The 19,047-nt window shown below is 40.5% G+C and overlaps 1 protein-coding gene across 1 annotated transcript in view; it reads left to right on the forward strand.

Annotated features, from left to right (window-relative positions):
- The window catches only part of xpnpep2 (X-prolyl aminopeptidase (aminopeptidase P) 2, membrane-bound), a 51,660-nt gene that overhangs the window by 21,521 nt on the left and 11,092 nt on the right, over positions 1 to 19,047 (forward strand). The window contains exons 5-12 of the mRNA XM_060926719.1: positions 2,482 to 2,592; positions 2,757 to 2,820; positions 3,011 to 3,115; positions 3,235 to 3,321; positions 3,498 to 3,641; positions 3,893 to 3,994; positions 4,106 to 4,187; positions 4,281 to 4,482. Coding sequence (XP_060782702.1) covers positions 2,482 to 2,592; positions 2,757 to 2,820; positions 3,011 to 3,115; positions 3,235 to 3,321; positions 3,498 to 3,641; positions 3,893 to 3,994; positions 4,106 to 4,187; positions 4,281 to 4,482 — 897 coding nt within the window. The remainder of the gene's footprint in view (positions 1 to 2,481; positions 2,593 to 2,756; positions 2,821 to 3,010; positions 3,116 to 3,234; positions 3,322 to 3,497; positions 3,642 to 3,892; positions 3,995 to 4,105; positions 4,188 to 4,280; positions 4,483 to 19,047) is intronic.

A 19,047-nucleotide genomic window follows, 5' to 3' on the forward strand; every position in this document is an offset into this window, starting at 1 on the left:
GTCTCAGAGACTCGTCATACGCCTGCTCCAATGGGAAATCCCCTAAGGGGTTCCCCAGAGAAGGAGAAGGGCTCTCCCCACTCTCTGTGTCATCATGACACAGAGCTGATGTGGACAGTCCTGGGACTGCCTCCCCAGCTAATGCTGCAGTGGGATTCCCCAGTGACGTGCTACTGCACAGCTGCTGGCCAAAGGCGAAGGGCCGGCTGACTTCCTCCAGAGCCAGTGCATGGAAGTGCTGCTGGTGTTGCTCTGGGGAGTAGCCAACTCGCTGGAGAATTGCACATTTCAAATCCGCATATACCAGCCGATTCTCTGTGGGCAGTTGCGGAGCCATGAGCTGCGCTTTGCCAGTCAGGATCAGCAACAGGCAGGTTGCTTGCTGCTCATCCTGCCACCCCCATGCCTCCACAATTTGCTCAAAGAGCTCCATGAAAGCCTCTGGGACATTGTGCGGCCCCATTTTTGTGAGGGTGACATGGTGAAATCCTGCGGACTCTGGGGCTGGTGCACCTGCTGGAGTGATGACATGCAGGAGCACCTGGCAGTCTTCTTGCTGGGCCTGCAGCAGAGCCTCAAAGTGCCACTCGTGCGCCATCTTCATCGCGACCAGCACCTAGTGCTGGTTCTGTTGGGCGGCAGCGAGGGCATGGACCAGCTCTTTCAATGGGGAGGACTCCATGGCGATGATTCTTTTTCACTGTCCTGGCTTTCAGCACCAGTGTAACAATTCCCTGATTACTGTGGATGCTGAATAACAGGCAGGCAGGCTCAGGTTCACATTTTGGGTTTTATTTCAGACCACCACTCAAAACAAAACAAACACGCTTTTTAGCTGACTTAAACCAATGATCGAATCAATGCACTGGCGTGACTTCAGCCCAGGGAAGACCAACTACTCTGCTCCTCTCCTCCTTTTATCTTCTCCCTATCACTGCACACAAACACACCGACACAGCACATTAATTCACCACAGGTGCTTCCACTTTGCCACTCATCTTCTGTGGCTTCACTGTCCATTCACAAACCGGCCTTTGACCATGCCCCTGCTGCCACAGAGATATTGTGCCAAAAGACTGGTGTCAGGGTCTCATTGTGAAAATGCCCAAGAAAGGCAACCTTCTGAAGCTGTGACAATTGACAGGGTGTCACCTTGCTCTCACTACCTAGTAAAGTATTCTGCTGAATTTTGCTGAGACTCAGACAAGGCACTGGGCTGCAAGCTGAGATAAGAGAAGGCCAGGTTCAGGAGAAGGAGAGGCTGCATAGTCCATATATTTGCACTCTGGAACATCATTAAGCAGTGCCTGGAATGGAGGTCACATCAATTTCATTGACTTCAGGAAAGCATTCAACAGTATCCATTGTGAAAGCCTTTAGAAGATCTTGGCAGCATGTGAACTACCACCTAAAATCATTAGTCTCATCAGTGCCTTCTACAATAAGTTTGAGTGAAGTGTTAAACTAGATAACTCCATCTCTAACCAATTTCTTGTAGAATCTGGTATTAGACAGGGATGCATACTCTCTCCAGTTCTGTTCTTGGTGGGCATATATTGGACTATAGATCCAGCAACACCATCTAAGGCGGTTGGACCATGTCCTAAGTATGCCAACTGAGAGGATTCCAAAGAAGGCACTATATTGAACAATACCAGGGAAATGCATGCCAGGCCATGCTAAAACAACATGTCAAAGAACTGTGGTAGTCCTAGATAGAAAGGGATTCTCAAGAAGCATGGCACAGGTAGCAGCCCGACAAAGATAGATGGTGATGTTTCACTGAGACTTTATGTCTCAATGGGGACAAAGACTATCAGTAAGTATCCATTCACTGATGACCAGAGAGTTGAGAGGTAACTCTGCTATGGAACTCACGATTCTCAACTAAGGTTAGGTGTCTCATACCTAAAAACCTGGACTTTTTAATGTGCGTTCCTCACCATGTCCAGTACATGTGATCCACACAATTACTAATTGGTCATAAAACCAATAGGAAAGGTGAAATAGAATGTAAGGTTAGGAATGTAACCTTGTTCTATGAACACCAGATCACACTATATTTTTATAGCATTATAACTACATGGCTTCGTATCAAAATGTCATGGTACATGTATGCATGCGCATGAAAAGGTATCAGGTGTTAAAACATTGTCCCAAGCAGTAACATAAATTGAAACAGAGTTACATCCATGACATGATGTTTTGCATGAAGGTTTATTGAAGACCCCAAAAACTGGCCTTATATTTACTTTTAAAGTGAATTTTTTATTCTGTTCTCAGGTATTTTCAATGGGAAAAAAGTAAATTAGATGCATACTATGTTACAAAGGCTAGAGTACTCCTTTAATGTACCTAAATGCACTTTACCATCTGTTTGGGGGTTCTCTAGATTTCATACAGAACCTTATTTGTGATTAAAAATGAATAGCTGTGGTACGTTTTTTTAATCCCATATGTCAATCTTTTTTGTTTTTGTAGTATTTGCCTCCAACAGTTATTCCCACAACTAGGAGGCTAATTGAACTGAGAGAAGTCATGATCACACAGAACATCGCTGCCTACATTATACCTGGAACAGATGCCCACCTGGTAGACAGATTTCTCTCCTCCACTTCCCTTTCATCTCTTCTTCTCTGCTTTTCTTTCTCTTGCTCTTTCCCTCTTATCCTATCTCTCCTCTTAAAATTAATATAATAATCTGTTCCTATAATAATCTGTTAAAAATCAATAACCTGTTTCTTTTGTTTTGTCAGAGTGAATACATTGCCCCGCGAGATGCCAGGTTGGCCTGGATGTCTGGTTTCACTGGTTCTTCAGGTGTGTTCCTGTGCAAGTTCTTTTATCACATTATGTTAAACTCTTATATAATTCCTCCTCATTTAATCTTAGAGGGATAGTAGAGGGAAGCACTTGTTCAAGGACTGCATAAAGTGTCAATGCTGCAAGTAGTGGACATATTCAGAGCTTGCTTTATGACTGATAAACAGTGTTCTCCTTCACTCTCAAGGCACGGCAGTTGTGACCCAAGACAAAGCAGTGCTATGGACTGACAGTCGCTATTGGGTTCAGGCTGAGCGCCAGATGGACTGCAACTGGGAACTGGAAAAAGAAGGTAAGTTAAAACAGTCACAAAAAACAAGGTATTACAGTAGTCTTTGTATCACCAAAATGTGCTGTTCTATGGTGTTATTAATTAGAGGTTGAGTTCAGTCTAACTGTACTGGAATACAGTTTCTATCTCCAGCATCACCAAGTGGCTCATCAAAGAGCTCAGTGAGGGAGATTGGGTGGGCTATGATCCATTCCTGTTCTCTGTTTGTGAGTAACATCAGACATACTCCTTCTGTCTTAAACCTATTTAAATTCTTCAATAATGCAGTATATCCTTACATAACTATAATAAAAGTAACTTACACTCAAGATTAAGTGATCCAGTAATCAAGCACAATATATTACTTAACTGAATACTGCATCATTGCTCTTTGTCAACGCAGACACATTTGATGCCTACAACAACAACCTGGCTCCAGCGAAACGGAACCTTAAATCTATTCCTGATAACCTGGTGGACAAAATATGGACTACACGGCCACCTCTTCCTCCTGATAACCTCACACGCCTGCCTGATGACTTCATTGGTGTGTGTGTGTGTGTGTGTGTCCCCTTATCAGTCCACTGATAAATAACTGCAAACATAAAAGCATATGCTCATTGCAAACACAGCTATAAACCCTGTTACACACTATTATTTAAAGTAACAATATCAAATGGCTTTGATGATAAGAGCTCAGTATGTGTGTATGTCCCTGTCTGAACATTTAATTCTGAATAGACAGAAAGGTAATAAAGTGGTTGGAAAGTAGTGTGCATGTTAAATGTGTGTGGATAGAGAGAACTTGGCAGATGAAGGTGGATCAGATACGAGCTCAAATGATCAACAATCCCTACAAGCCTACAGCTGTCCTGCTCTCAGCTCTGGATGAAACAGCATGTAAGAGATGTGTACTAATAGTTTATCTTTGTTTTACACTCCCATTGCTGCTTATTTGAACACTTATTAGATGATCTGTTCTGAATGTATTCTATTTTTTGTCTTTTTTAGGGCTTTTAAACATGCGTGGCAATGACATCCCCTTCAACCCATTCTTTTACTCCTACACACTGCTGACTCTTGATAAGATATGGCAAGTTGATTTCTTTCCCATTGATATTCCCACTCAGACCTTTATATTCAATTATTTTAAATATTGACACTGCTGCTGCTCTTCTTTTGAAAGGCTCTTTGTGCACACAAAAAGACTGACAGAAGAAATCAAGCTCTACCTGAACTCATCATGCACCGCGTCTCACTGCGTACAGCTGTTTGAATATGAGTCTGTCCGAATGCAGTTCAAGAAGTACCTCGCCGAGCCCAATGTTAGAGTTTGGGTGGGCACAGAGTACACTAACCAAGCCCTGTATGAACTCATCACTCCAGAGGTGAGACTTGGCTCTGGATGTGTACAATCCTATCCACAGCATTATCAGTTGGCCATCACATAATTTAGGGAGAAGTTTATTACAGTCAGAAATTACAATCAGATAGAATTTGTGGCCAAATAGTATTTCACTTACAAGGAATTTGGCTTGGCAGTTGTCACAGCACCCACCACTGCTGAGTTTGCAAACACCACAGCATATTACACATATCCCTAGACCTTTTATTAGACCCACCTTCTCATAAAGACACACATTAGTAAGGCTTTTCCCGTTTTGATGTAGCCCAGTCCAGTTTGTTTGCTGTTTTGTCTGTCTTTGATTTACACCAGTGGTGGCTGGTAGTCTTTCAAACAGGGGAGGCTGGTCGGTTACGATATTTCCAGATTTTAAAAGAAAAAACACATCAGTTTTGCCCATACTCTTGCCTCTGATCTGGCTGATTGTTGGCAGCGTCACAAACTGTGAAATAATAGGTTCTTTTGGCCCATTAGCCTACTGTCCAGTATGCATGATGGTGGTGTTGGGGGGGTATATTTTAACATTTTATATTTTAAAATTGTGGCATGTTGTTTAGAAATTGACCTCGGCTGTGTTTTTGTTTAAAAATGTTTTCCAAATTGTAGCGGTGTTTAATTCATATCCAGAAAAACATATATTCCAATATAATATACTCAGCATAAACATTTTAAATAGATTCTATATTTTTGGTCCATCCATGACATATTACTAAAGTAGCCTATTTACTGTTGTTGATGTGGGTCACTTGCTGTTAGCCAATTCACTTTCTCGTACCAGGAGAGCTGAAAGGAACGAGTATTATTCCCTACCTTTTTCACCAAGTCAAATTGAGGCGTTGGTCTACCCTGCTCTTTAATTTTAATTTTTTCCTCGAAAGGAAGACTGGCAAATGGCTTCGCCAAAATTAAATCAGCAATGCTTGGCATCCGTGCGCAGCTTTCTTGCTAGCTGACTAGCCCCCTCAAGTTCAAGTTCAGTCACTCAAATAAACGACATTTCTGGAACTAAGATAGCAAACTTGACAACACTATATTTACACTTTATTTACAATAAAAATATATACAAACTAAAAAAGCTGGTAGAAACCGTATGTAATGAATGAAATCGAAATGTAAGCTGATCTCTTACGATACACCACAGCACTTGCGAATCCGCATGGGACTGAACTGATGTTGCCAGATACTGCTGACGTTATCCAGCCCAAAATATGTTCAAAACCCGGCAAAATGCACTTAAAACCGCCCAATTAAGCGGGAAATCGCCCAATCTGGCAACACTGTCCGCTGCCTGTCTATAGTTGAAACGAGCTGTCAATCAAAGAAAATATCCGGCCACTTTCACCAATCACCAGTCTCCTCGCAGAAACTGCCATGTCCCTCCCATGTGAGGCTCGGAGTCCGTGGGCGGGCATTTTCACAGTATTTGTCCAATAACCATCTTGCATTTTGAGATTGACAAGCGCATAGCTCCCAAATGCCATTGAAGTCCACTGAGGCTGGGAGTCCGTGAGACTCCATGGGCGGGCATTTTCGCAGTATTTGTCCAATAATCGTCTTGCATTTTGAGATTGACAAGCACATAGCTCCCAATCCACTGAGGCTGGGCTGCATCGCGCTGTCACGAGGGGGAAAAACTCACGCACACATTAGGTGAACTGGGGAAAGTTATAACGGAATGATTTCGCACTGTAGTTGGGTTGAGCACATATTTCTATGATTCTGGATCTAAAATAGCAATGTTATAAGGTCGGCTATAACATAAGCCTAGCGCAATTCATCCTACACGATGTTCGTCATTTTTAGAGGAGGCTGAGCCTCCCTCGTTGTCTTAGAGCAATCTCCCGTGATTTACACAATAAATCTCTACTTGCATCCAATCTTCCTGAGCCTGACAGAAGATTTCACCAATAGCTCAGCTCCATTTACATCAAGCACGAAAAGCTAGCTCCCATTTCTGCTGCAACTAGAGACCCTGACCAATCATAGCTAGGCCTGAAATGTCTGATGGAGATCTGACCAAGTGCCAAGGTTTCTTGTTGCAATGTTTTCGATATTTATGGTCTCAAAATCACTTTGTTATTCTCCCTGACCAATGGAAAAGCATGAACATGGACTACAGTGGTGTGGCCCAGTGAATGGTATCTTATGATCATTTTGTCACACCCTTCTGAAATGATTTTGATCATTCTCTTGAGGGTAAAGAAAAAGTTTAGTGACTCCTAACCTGACAACAAGGCTCCAGATCTGCAAATGAGTATACATGAAAATTTTCTGACACTCATAGTGAGTGAAACTAGCACTAATAGCTTTTTGTTCAGACTAAATACGTATGTTGATACAGTCACTCATTATTATGCATTCTTGCTGACCTCACAATTTACTTGAACAAGTTTTTGCTGGAGAAAATGCACATTTCATAATCCCCAAGCTCACCTCTTCCAGAAAAGAATCAGTACTCTGAGCTCTTGCACATTGGACACCGATTCTCAGTGAACATGCATCTACTGTTTGTTCTTCTTTTTGTGATTGTATGATTTGATGTTTGTTCTTTGTTTGAACGTTCTTTGTTTGAATGTTTTGTCCGCCGGTTGTGGTGTAGCTCTGGACCCAGTTTTGCGCGTCGGTTCCCTTCGGGCCTTGGTCCACCATGGGTGATACCTGTGCTCCTCGCTATGGACTGCAGTGAGCTTGTTGCTCTTTTTAACATCAGGCTTGTCCAGCGCTCTGTGCAACGGTGCTTCTGTGCTTGGTGCAGTGTTCTGAACGATGTTGCCTGGTGGCATTGTGGTGGCTGTGCAGGCAATTTGGGACATACCAGCGTTCTGTGCGGCGGTGCTTCTGTGCTCACTTTGTGGAGCCATGGTGTGGTGTTCCGAGCAATGTTGCCTGGTGGCGTCGTGGTGGCTGTGCAGGCGGTGTGGGATTTACCTTTGTGTGTCTTTTGGTGGGACTGTGAGCAGCTACGCCACTGGAATTACATACTGACCCTCTTTTGGTGGGCTTTTTTTCCCCTCTCTAATTGTAAAGCGATCTTGGGTGTGAGAAAGGCGCTATATAAATTGAACTTATTATTATTATCATTACTGTGCCTACTGCAGAGAATCTGAACATCTCTTCACACACTGTCCAGCACAGCACAGGCTTCAAGTAAGAGCAGAAGGAGGAAAGCAACTGTTAGATGCTCCTCAGTGTCCATATCATTGCACAGCCAAACTTCTCTATGATACTGCCCCTCCTCATGCCCCGTGTACCCATTAATACTGTTGGGAACACAGCTGTGGAGGAATACACAGAGGAAGCTCTCAAACAGTGTTACATTTAAACATTTAAACCTCCACATCACCAGCAGCAGCAGACTTCACCTTCATGCAAGATGAAGGATACTGCCATGCATTTCCTATCAAGGATCAAATCAATCACTGAGCTAATCAATGAGCTAGTTCTTTTTTTTTTTAAATCAAACATCCTTAGAACTCCATATAATCTGACACTTTAGTACTGCCTCAGTTGGATTACGAATGCATGGTTATGTCATATGGCCTGGTGATGCTATCTTTTTTGCACCTACCAGGGTACTTCAAAAAGTTCTTGGCCTCACCCAGAAAACATCACAGGAAAAAGATTGTTCTTACATTATTTTTCAGCATAGTCTCCTTTAACTTCAATACACTTGGCCTACCGATGTTCAAGCTTTGCTATCCCTTCACAGAAGAAGGTCATATCTTGAGCCTCCAGATACTCCTGGACAGCATGGATGACTTCATCATCACTCTGAAAATGGTGACCACGCAAGTGGGATTTCAGTTTGGGAAGCAGATAGAAGTCAGATGGTGCCAGGACGAGTGAGTAAGGTGCATGGGGCAAAAGTTCAAAGCCACATTTGGTTGCTTCTGCCACTGCCACCTGTGCTGTGTGGATGGGTGCATTGTCCTGGAGCAACACCACACCAGCTTGAAGTTTTCCTCTCCTTTTTTCTTTGTTTGCTTCTTTCATTTGAGTTTTTGTGGACAGTGATATAAGGCTTTATAGTATACAGTGATGCCCCAAAATGGGAGTTACGCCTCTTGTTTCCAGGTGAGGCCGACAACTTTTTGAAGTACCCTCATACTTTGGAACATATTAGGAAAATTTGTCATCACCTACAGTATATTGAGTGATCATCTCCATTTGCTATGATGAACACACATAAGATGTGAAAAAAGTTATTTCAATGCAAAAGTTTACATACACACAAGCAAGAAAACAAACCAGGAGTGAATGGAACTAAATTCATACTTAGGAGATGGCAACTTCTGCAGGCAGGGAGGACTAATACAGCAATAATATGGTAGTACATCTATTTTTTTGACCGCAATTTGGCCTAGTGGTTAGCGTGTCTGCCTCTTGACCAGGAGATTGTGAGTTCTACTCGTGGTCAGGTCATACCAAAGACCATCATAAAAATAGTACCTACTACCATCTGCCAAGGCATGCTGCAATACAGATGCGAGTGGGGAAGTCAAACTCTCGCGGTTACCAGAGGACCAGCCCCCCACTGTAACCCTTGCTGTATAGGCGAGAGACTGAGGGCTATTGAAAGGGAGAGCAGCACTGCACCCATATGCCTTAAAGAGTCGGTTAGTACTGGGACAGGAGACTGCCTGGGAAGACCAGATTCTGGCATGAGAGGGACTTTGACTTTTTTTTTTACTTCTATTTTTAACAACAGGATAAATAGAAGACGATGATCATGATGATGATGATGAATCTGATGATGATGTTGATGATGATCATGAAAGACTTAGTTATGCTGTACCTTGTGTACTTAAAAATTCATAATGCTTTGAATAGAAAAGCTGTACATACTCTTAGCCCTAGAAAGCTTTGAATCTTTCTTTTCACATACCTCACCATGATACACATTTAGGTATTTCACATGGTTGTGTCCTTAATGTAATTTTAAAGAAAAAACATTTAATATTCATTCATCTTTCATAATCCTTTTATTCTGCTTAGGCTCACAGTGAATCCAGAGTCTGTCCTAAGAGCAATAAAAGTAAGGTGGGAATACACACAGAATGGGGTTACTAGTCCATCACAGGACACCATGCACACATATTCACACACTGATTCAAACTTACAGCCAATTTAGTTTCACCAATCCATCTATCAGTACGTTTTTAACCTGGAGGAAATCCACATGGATACAGGGAGAAAATGTGAAACTGTGCACAGACATTAACCCGAGCTCAGAAAATAACTGAGGACACTGTAGCTTTGAGGTGGCAGTGTTACCTGCTGTACACACCATCTGTCCACATTTAATATAGTTTGTGTGATTTTTTTTTTATTTTATTTTAAAGCCACACTGGGAAAGGCTGCCAAAATTCAGAAACAAACTGCTAGTGTGTGTGTGTGTGTGTGTGTGTGTGTGTGTGTGTGTGTGTATGTATGCATGTCTGTGCAGCATAGAATTAAGCAATACTTGCACAGTTGTCTATTACACAATTTGTTCAGTCATGGTGTTACCAATATGGCATCAAAAACTGGAAACAGTAACCAATGCCAGTCTGCCTAGAATAAACAGTTGGCAGTGTACAAACTATGTTAAAAAATGTATATGCTTTTTTTTTTGTCAAGGCATAAGTTATAACAGGTTCAAACTAGAACTAGTAGCAGTAGCTACTGCTAAGAACTGCTCCACTAGCATTGGTTTATAATAAGGGTTCAGGCAAGAGGGTAAGCTAAGGAGAATGCACGGAGGTCGGCCACGGCAGCTGAGTTCCTGAGCTCCCATTTAAGGTCCCATGACCTTAAAAAAACAACCACTTTAAACATAACAAGCTCTGTGGAAGCATCTGAGGTGTCATTTTTATCCAGAAATATGACTGTAAAGTTGGCAGAACGGTAGTGCAGTGGTTAGTGCTGTTGCCTAACAGCAAGAAGGGTTTGAGCCCAGCAGCTGACAGGGGCCTTTCTGTGTGGAGTTTGCATGTTCTCCCCATGTCTGCATGAGTTCCCTGTGTGTGTGAATGGTTGGGTAGGAACTGCTGTATATCCTTGATGCCCACCCTGGGTAGCTCTCCTGAGATAGCTAACAAATCTGCAATAAACAGTCAACTATGGCTGATGTATGAAAAGAAGACTGTAAAGTTGGTGAAAATACCCAAATTCTACAGCCTCTTTCTTGGGCACTGTAGATTACAGAGGCTCAGGGTTGGCGATGTTTGAAAGCTACTGAAGTGCTCTTTTCAAGGATTCTAACATATTGTTGCAGTGCAGAGATATTCAGCTTATTGTTCACTTCGTAATTGTAGACAACTCCTAGTTTGGTAATGAAAGCAGGATCTCCATGAAAGAATGCCATGAAGTGACTAGTGTGCTATTACACACTATCATCTTTTCAATTCTATGGTGCACAATCATTTAATTTAGTTTAGGTCACTTAACAAGGATACACAACATGATGCATACATAAATCCTTTAAGAAAATTGATATGAACCTATATAAACACGTAAAGCAGGAGTTCTCATCCTTTTCTGCTTTGCGGCCCACCTATTCTTACTTGTAACAGGAATGGGCCCATTAAAAAAGATCCCTAATTATTTTGGCTCATCTATTCTATTAGAATCTAATAAGCTATTGTAAAGTGTATTAATGGGACGCGACAACACTCCCTGTTACAGATGGGAGCCCAGGAATTAAATAAGTGCAATAAAAACAAATTGTTTTTAATTGTAGGTATTGTATTTACAACCCCGATTCCAAAAAAGTTGGGACAAAGTACAAATTGTAAATAAAAACAGAATGCAATAATTTACAAATCTCAAAAACTGATATTGTATTCACAATAGAACATGGACAACATAAATGTCGAAAGTGAGACATTTTGAAATTTCATGCCAAATATTGGCTCATTTGAAATTTCATGACAGCAACACATCTCAAAAAAGTTGGGACAGGGGCAATAAGAGGCTGGAAAAGTTAAAGGTACGAAAAAGGAACAGCTGGAGGACCAAATTGCAACTCATTAGGTCAATTGGCAATAGGTCATTAACATGACTGGGTATAAAAAGAGCATCTTGGAGTGGCAGCAACTCTCAGAAGTAAAGATGGGAAGAGGATCACCAATCCCCCTAATTCTGCACCGACAAATAGTGGAGCAATATCAGAAACGAGTTCGACAGTGTAAAATTGCAAAGAGTTTGAACATATCATCATCTACAGTGCATAATATCATCAAAAGATTCAGAGAATCTGGAAGAATCTCTGTGGGTAAGGGTCAAGGCCAGAAAACCATACTGGGTGCCCATGATCTTCGGGCCCTTAGACGGCACTGCATCACATACAGGCATGCTTCTGTATTGGAAATCACAAAATGGGCTCAGGAATATTTCCAGAGAACATTATCTGTGAACACAATTCACCGTGCCATCCGCCGTTGCCAGCTAAAACTCTATAGTTCAAAGAAGAAGCCGTATCTAAACATGATCCAGAAGCGCAGACATCTTCTCTGGGCCAAGGCTCATTTAAAATGGACTGTGGCAAAGTGCAAAACTGTTCTGTGGTCAGACGAATCAAAATTTGAATTTCTTTATGGAAATCAGGGACGCCGTGTCATTCGGACTAAAGAGGAGAAGGATGACCCAAGTTGTTATCAGCACTCAGTTCAGAAGCCTGCATCTCTGATGGTATGGGGTTGCATTAGTGCATGTGGCATGGGCAGCTTACACATCTGGAAAGACACCATCAATGCTGAAAGGTATATCCAGGTTCTAGAGCAACATATGCTCCCATGCAGACGACGCCTCTTTCAGGGAAGACCTTGCATTTTCCAACATGACAATGCCAAACCACATACTGCATCAATTACACCATCATGGCTGCGTAGAAGAAGGGTCTGGGTACTGAACTGGCCAGCCTGCAGTCCAGATCTTTCACCCATAGAAAACATTTGGCGCATCATAAAACGGAAGATACGACAAAAAAGACCTAAGACAGTTGAGCAACTAGAATCCTACATTAGACAAGAATGGGTTAACATTCCTATCCCTAAACTTGAGCAACTTGTCTCCTCAGTCCCCAGACGTTTACAGACTGTTGTAAAGAGAAAAGGGGATGTCTCACAGTGGTAAACATGGCCTTGTCCCAACTTTTTTGAGATGTGTTGTTGTCATGAAATTTAAAATCACCTAATTTTTCTCTTTAAATGAAACATTTTCTCAGTTTAAACATTTGATATGCCATCTATGTTCTATTCTGAATAAAATATGGAATTTTGAAACTTCCACATCATTGCATTCCGTTTTTATTTACAATTTGTACTTTGTCCCAACTTTTTTGGAATCGGGGTTGTAAAACTGTATGGATGTGCCAGAAGCCAACATAAAACCATGCATTCACGTCATTCTCATTCAAAAGGGATAATATGATCCAAAAGTGGAGTCTGGTCCATTAACACAAGAACTTATTGTCATGTTTGTGTACAGCAAACAAGCAAGTTATTAAAACCAAGTAGTACACTCAAAAGAAGTGGACATAGAAACCACTCAATGGGATTAGAGCCTTATACGCTAACCAAGAAGAATGTTTCCTATGAGTTGGAAAATTATCCATCTGTTGAGTTCCCTGACATCTCAAACTACCTGGTGCTTCAGACATTGTTCTACATGGACACACAGATGAAAACCTGGAAGAGCATGGAGGCATACAACTTTTTATATGTGGCTGGGTTAAAGATCTGGAGATCAAGACACTACAAGATAGACGGCAGTAGACAGATGTAAGTGCAGGAAGAGTGTTTATTAGCAGGCGTGATATTTAACTCAAATCAAGTTTATTCGTATAGTACTTTTAACAACAGGCATTGTCGCAAAGCAGCTTTACAGACAATTAAAGACTTGAAACATGAGCTAATGTTATCCCTAATTTAAAGCCTGTGGCAAGGAAAAACTCCCTCAGACCACATGAGGAAGAAACCTTGAGAGGAATCAGACTCAAAAGGGAACCCATCCTCATTTGGGTGATGACAGATAGCATGATTATCAATAACTTGCTTCTATAACTGTGTCCTATATAATCATAAAGTACAACTGTGAAACGAGGAAATTCATTACAGTTTTAGCATGAAATCTGTTTTGTTGAAGTTATAACCTGTGCACTGATGGAGACTTGAGTGCAAAACTTTTTATGACAACTCCAGTCCTAAAGTTAGCAAGTCAACTGTAGCAACTCCTCAGCCATAAATGCATTACTGTAAGTGTCCAGAGCCGTCTTCCAAGTGTTTGTTTTTTTTACAAAAGCAAAACAGAAAGCAGAGGATTTAAACAGCATTATAAACATGGCTAGAAACAAACGTGACAGTGACAATGATAATATTTCGCAAAGCCTCTGTGAAAACAGTGTCGATATCTGTGCGTGCTGATTGTGCTCAAATCAGTATCGGGCATTTCCCATAACGACCGTGTCCCAAGTACGCACACAACACACTCCATGAGCGCGTGCGGCCACTCGAGCTGTGCCAGACTCAAGTGCACAAAGGCGTGACAGTCAAGTGTTCGCCTACTGTGTCAACATAACTTTTAGCTCACGTGTATATCGCCATCAGAATGCCTCATTTTCATCGATAACCCATCGCAAAGCATCGCAAGCTGTACTGTGACCGTAGCTTAATGAGGTGGGCATGACGTCGGATGCAACCCTGCCATTGTACCCTGCCATTGTACATTGTACAAATAAAAATTAGCTTCAACTTGAAAAAAAAAAATCATGGCCCACTAATGGGCCAGGGCCCAGTGGTTGAGAAACACTGATGTAAAGGATTATTTCAATAGGCATTAGCAGTTGTAAGCAAGTTCTTGCTTTTTTATTTCTTCTGCACAGATCCTTCTACCATTAGTGCAGATATCAAGACATGCGGTTAGGTTAATATGGGACGGCCTTGGGCTGAGGTGCCCTTGAGCGAGGCACCTAACTCCCAACTGCTCCCCGGGCGCTGTTAGCATGGCTGCCCACTGCTCTGGCTATGTGTGTGTGTTCATTGCTCATGTGTGTGTGTGCGTGTGTGTGTTCACTGCTTCAGACGGGTTAAATGCAGAGAGGAATTTCACAAGTGTATGATGAATAAAGTTGTGCTTTCTTTCTTTATACCGGATGAGTCACGTACCGTACATTGTGGCTTTTCTGTCCCTGCCTGGGTAGCATTAGCTGGTGAGCCTGGGAAGCCAACTCTCAGCACACCGCTATGCTAACAAGATTTAATGGCTGATTGTCAGAAATGTTGAACCATTAACATGACATGTTAAACTCACAGCTAACGTAGCTAGTGGTACTGTATTTGGGATTGAGACTGAATTTGGGTGGCAACAGGACTGTCTTTGTTTTGACATGCGTTCCTCTTTGGGCTTAGAAAACAGAGAAAAATGCAATGCTCTTATGGGAGTCAGGTATACCAATGGCTGGTCCAAGTTGCACTGAAATCATCTGTCAGTCACTCCAAATGACTACCTTCTTTATACACATTTTTGTATCTGTGTTCTGTGCAGAGTTTATTGTTTTGTCATTATAAGTGCATAACCATGCATACAGACAGTTTAGAAGGGCTTTTGTGGTTTATTATGATGTAAGGTTGACTTATCAGTTTGATATTAACAGATTTCTTTTTATATAAGGTTCTTATGTAACTTTCTGGAGTGCAGACCTTACTGCCTGGAAAGTGGCATTATCGGTATATCAGTAAATATCTATGCTTTCTGACTCTGTTGCTGTCAACATGACACCTGTTGGAATCAATCTTAAATTAGTATTCATGTAGGTTTAAACATGTCTCATAACAGCTTGATATACAGTATTGTGTAAAAGTTTTAGGCACATGTAAAGAAATGCTGAAGACCAAAACTGGCTTAAAAATAATGAAATGAAATATTTCAACATTAAAAAAAATACTATAAACAGTAGTAAGCCATAATAAATGAAAAAAGTCAGTATTTTAAAAAAAAAGAAAGAAAATTGCTTTTAACCCTTTGATGCAAAACATGGGTCAAAAGTGACCTGGCTGAGTTTTTATCTTCTATATCTTTGCAATAAATTAATTCCATCATTCAGTATTCAAGGTATTCCTCAATTAACTTGTTTTTGATCATCATACATCCTCATTTTATTTTTTCCTTTCTTACTTTTTGAATAAAAACCCTTTTTGTATCACTACCCTTCTAATGCACAACATGGGTCAAAACGACCTGCATTCATTTTCCAGGTTATTTCATGTATGGCTGAGATATGAAGGTATGAGATACTTTTGAAATAAATTCATTTTGTCATTTACTTTTCCAAATATGCAGTAAATATCTTGTTTTTGTTTAGCACAAATCATCATTTTTATTTTTCCTTTCTTAAGTTATGAACAAGCACAGCTTTTGTAATTCTACATCAAGTTTACACACATGGGTCAGAAACGACCCGCATGCATTTACTCCAGCGTTTGGTGGGAACTGTGAATTGTGCTTGTGCCAGACATTTCACAGCTCAGCACAGCTCCCTTTGCCCATCTAATACATGCAAGTAATGTTTTTCAATTGTTCTAACATTACCTTAGAAAAAAATTGATTATGTTTAGGTTGCCTTGAGAGTGAGTAGATTACTTGTCAGAAAGTTACAAGTAATTACTATTAGCTACCGAGCTGTTGACATATTCTACTTTAGTTAGCTAATTTTATTGTAGTTGGCTTAGCTAACTACATAGTTAATAAATAAATAACTGGCCCCATTCACTGCTAAAGTAATTACTTGAAACAAATTATTATTATAGTATTAAGACATTTAATTTTAAATCACACTTGGATAACCCATGTGTAGTAATATAAAAAGTATTTTTGTTCATAAAGTAGGAAAGAAAAAATTAAATTAATGATTTGTGGTAATTAAAAACAAGATATTTAAAGAATACTTGGAATATTCAATCATAAAATAAATTGATTTCAAAAGATAGAGCAAAGAAAAACTCAGTCAGCATGAAATAACCTGGAAAAATGAATGCGGGTCATTTTTGACCCATGTTGTGCATTAGAAGGGGTGTGCATATGTTTTGCATCAAAGGGTTAAAAAATAGTCGTCTCAGGTACAGTGAGTACAGTTTTATAAGGAAATGAGCTGTAGGTTTTACTGAGCATCTTGCAGAACCAGCCACAGTTCTTCTGGACACTTTGTCACACTTGCTTCTTAATTTTGCAGCAAAACCCAGCAGCCTTCATTATGTTTTCTATCTGTAATCTGAAAAGTGGTCTCTTATGTAATATGCTGCTCAGATACAAACATTTTTTTTCTGTAACATTTAAAGTGCTGGTCTCACAAAAATTACATCATAAAATCCCGGGTTTTCTGTGTGTGATATGCTCAAATAGGTTATAAAGTTCACCGATAAATTTTTTAAAAAATGCCCTGAAAAAGAAAATCTTTTAATCTGAATTCTGTTTCCAAAAAATCACTAAAAGTTTGTCCGCTATTACCGTAGATTGCAGCGATTTTTTGGTCAACTGCCTTCTTTTGTAAAGCTCTCTAGACCAGGGGTTTTCAAAGTGTGGGAGAGTCAGCCCCCCCCCCCCGAGAGCAAATAAACAACAGCGCCCCCCCTTACAATTTTTGTTGTTGCTATATACTTAATGTTCCATTCATATTTTTTTAAAGATTTTTTTGGGCTTTTTTCACCTTTATTATTGGATAGGACAGTGTAGAGACAGGAAATGAGCAGGAGAGAGAGACAGGGAGGGATCAGGAAATGACCTCAGGCCAGAATCAAACCCAGGTCCCCAGATTTATGGTATGGCACCTTATCCACGACACCCCCATTCCATTCATATTTTAAAAAATGGTTGTTGTACACATTTTTATTTCTTTCTTTTACACATTTTAAACATCTGTGCTTTTTGAAAACATCTTTTTTACACATTTAAAACATCTGTGCTTTTTTAAAAACATCTTGTTTTACACATTTTAAACATCTGTGCTTTTTTAAAACTTTTTTACACATTTTAAACATCTGCTTTTTTAAAAACATCTTGTTTTACACATTTTAAACATCTGTGCTTTTTAAAACCTCTTTTGTACACATTTTAAACATCTGTGCTTTTTTAAAAACATCTTGTTTTACACATTTTAAACATCTGTGCTTTTTTACAACTTTTTTTACACATTTTAAACATCTGCTTTTTTTAAAACATCTTGTTTTATACATTTTAAACATCTGTGCTTTTTAAAACCTCTTTTGTACACATTTTAAACATCTGTGCTTTTTTTTTTAAACATCTTGTTTTACACATTTTAAACATCTCATACCATCGTTAGCTAGCACCTCTTGGCAGACAACACACTGTGGCAGTGGAGCATCTTCAGATCCAGTCCATGAAAATCCAAACTTTAAATAATCGTGGTCATACTTCCTTCTTTTTTTGCTTGGCCCAGACTCTGTCTCCTCACTCACTGTAGCTTTAGGTACTAAAAATCGATCCATTTTGTCTCTGGCAAAGGCTAGCTGAAGTTCGCTAAATGTCCGCAGTAGTAACTTATTCTGGTTTATTTTTCCTCACGTTGCGCCCCCCTGAAGAACTCTGGCGCCCCCCTAGGGGAGGCGCGCCCCACACTTTGAAAAGCCCTGGCTTAGACAACTTCGTGACAACAAGGATGAAGAAATGACTCAGAGTAAGCATGTTTTGGTTTGCTTTTAGATCAGTAATTGTCTATCTAAGTATTATATTTGGCCACATAGAAACACCCTTAGAATGTTATTGATCTGACTAAGGAAAACTAATCAATTCAAGCAACAGGCGAAACACAAGCTTGACTCTTACTGTGCGGTGAGCTCTTTGCTCTTTGGGATGGCGCTTCTGACTTTTGTTTCCAGATCGTAAGAACTGCTCCGCATACCCGACGTCGCTCAAATCCTTCTGTGTGAATTTGCCTCACAAATTTATCTTTTTCAAAATGTATGGAGCAGACACCAAACCATCCTGTTGGTCTGAAGTTACCTCTCTTTGTCTGTACAAATTGAACCCATTCATTCCATAAATGTCCTGCTGATTTTGAGCTGTAATGGATCAAAATTCCACTTTTTTATCAGCTACACTTGAACAGCCTTGAACAATACACTTCTTAGGAGACATGCTTTAGTTTTAGTTTTGTTTTGGAATAAAAAAAATCATTAAAAATGTGCTACATTTTGCAAAGCAGATGAAGCTGGAAATGTTGTGAACTTTCAAGAGTTGCGCATATGACGTCACTTCCTTTGAATCAACAATAACTTACCAGGAACATGTCTGTGAAGATTCTCAGTCATCCAGGTCATGGTAAACTGTGGGTGGTAAAAGAGAGCAACTGGACTTGCTTGAAGATTCTTGAAGACGTTTCACCTCTCATCCGAAAGGCTTCTTCAGTTCTGTCTGACTGGTAGGGAGTATCAGGTATTTATCCTCTCATGGATGAAAAGGTCATCTAGGGTGTCATTGAGTCATCCTGTTGGTGTGGGTCACTGGGGGCTGGTTGTGAACGGCCTCGAGAGTCGTTAGGATGATCAATGGA

Source organism: Neoarius graeffei, chromosome 8 (genome assembly GCF_027579695.1).
Source record: "Neoarius graeffei isolate fNeoGra1 chromosome 8, fNeoGra1.pri, whole genome shotgun sequence".
Lineage (NCBI taxonomy): Eukaryota > Metazoa > Chordata > Actinopteri > Siluriformes > Ariidae > Neoarius > Neoarius graeffei.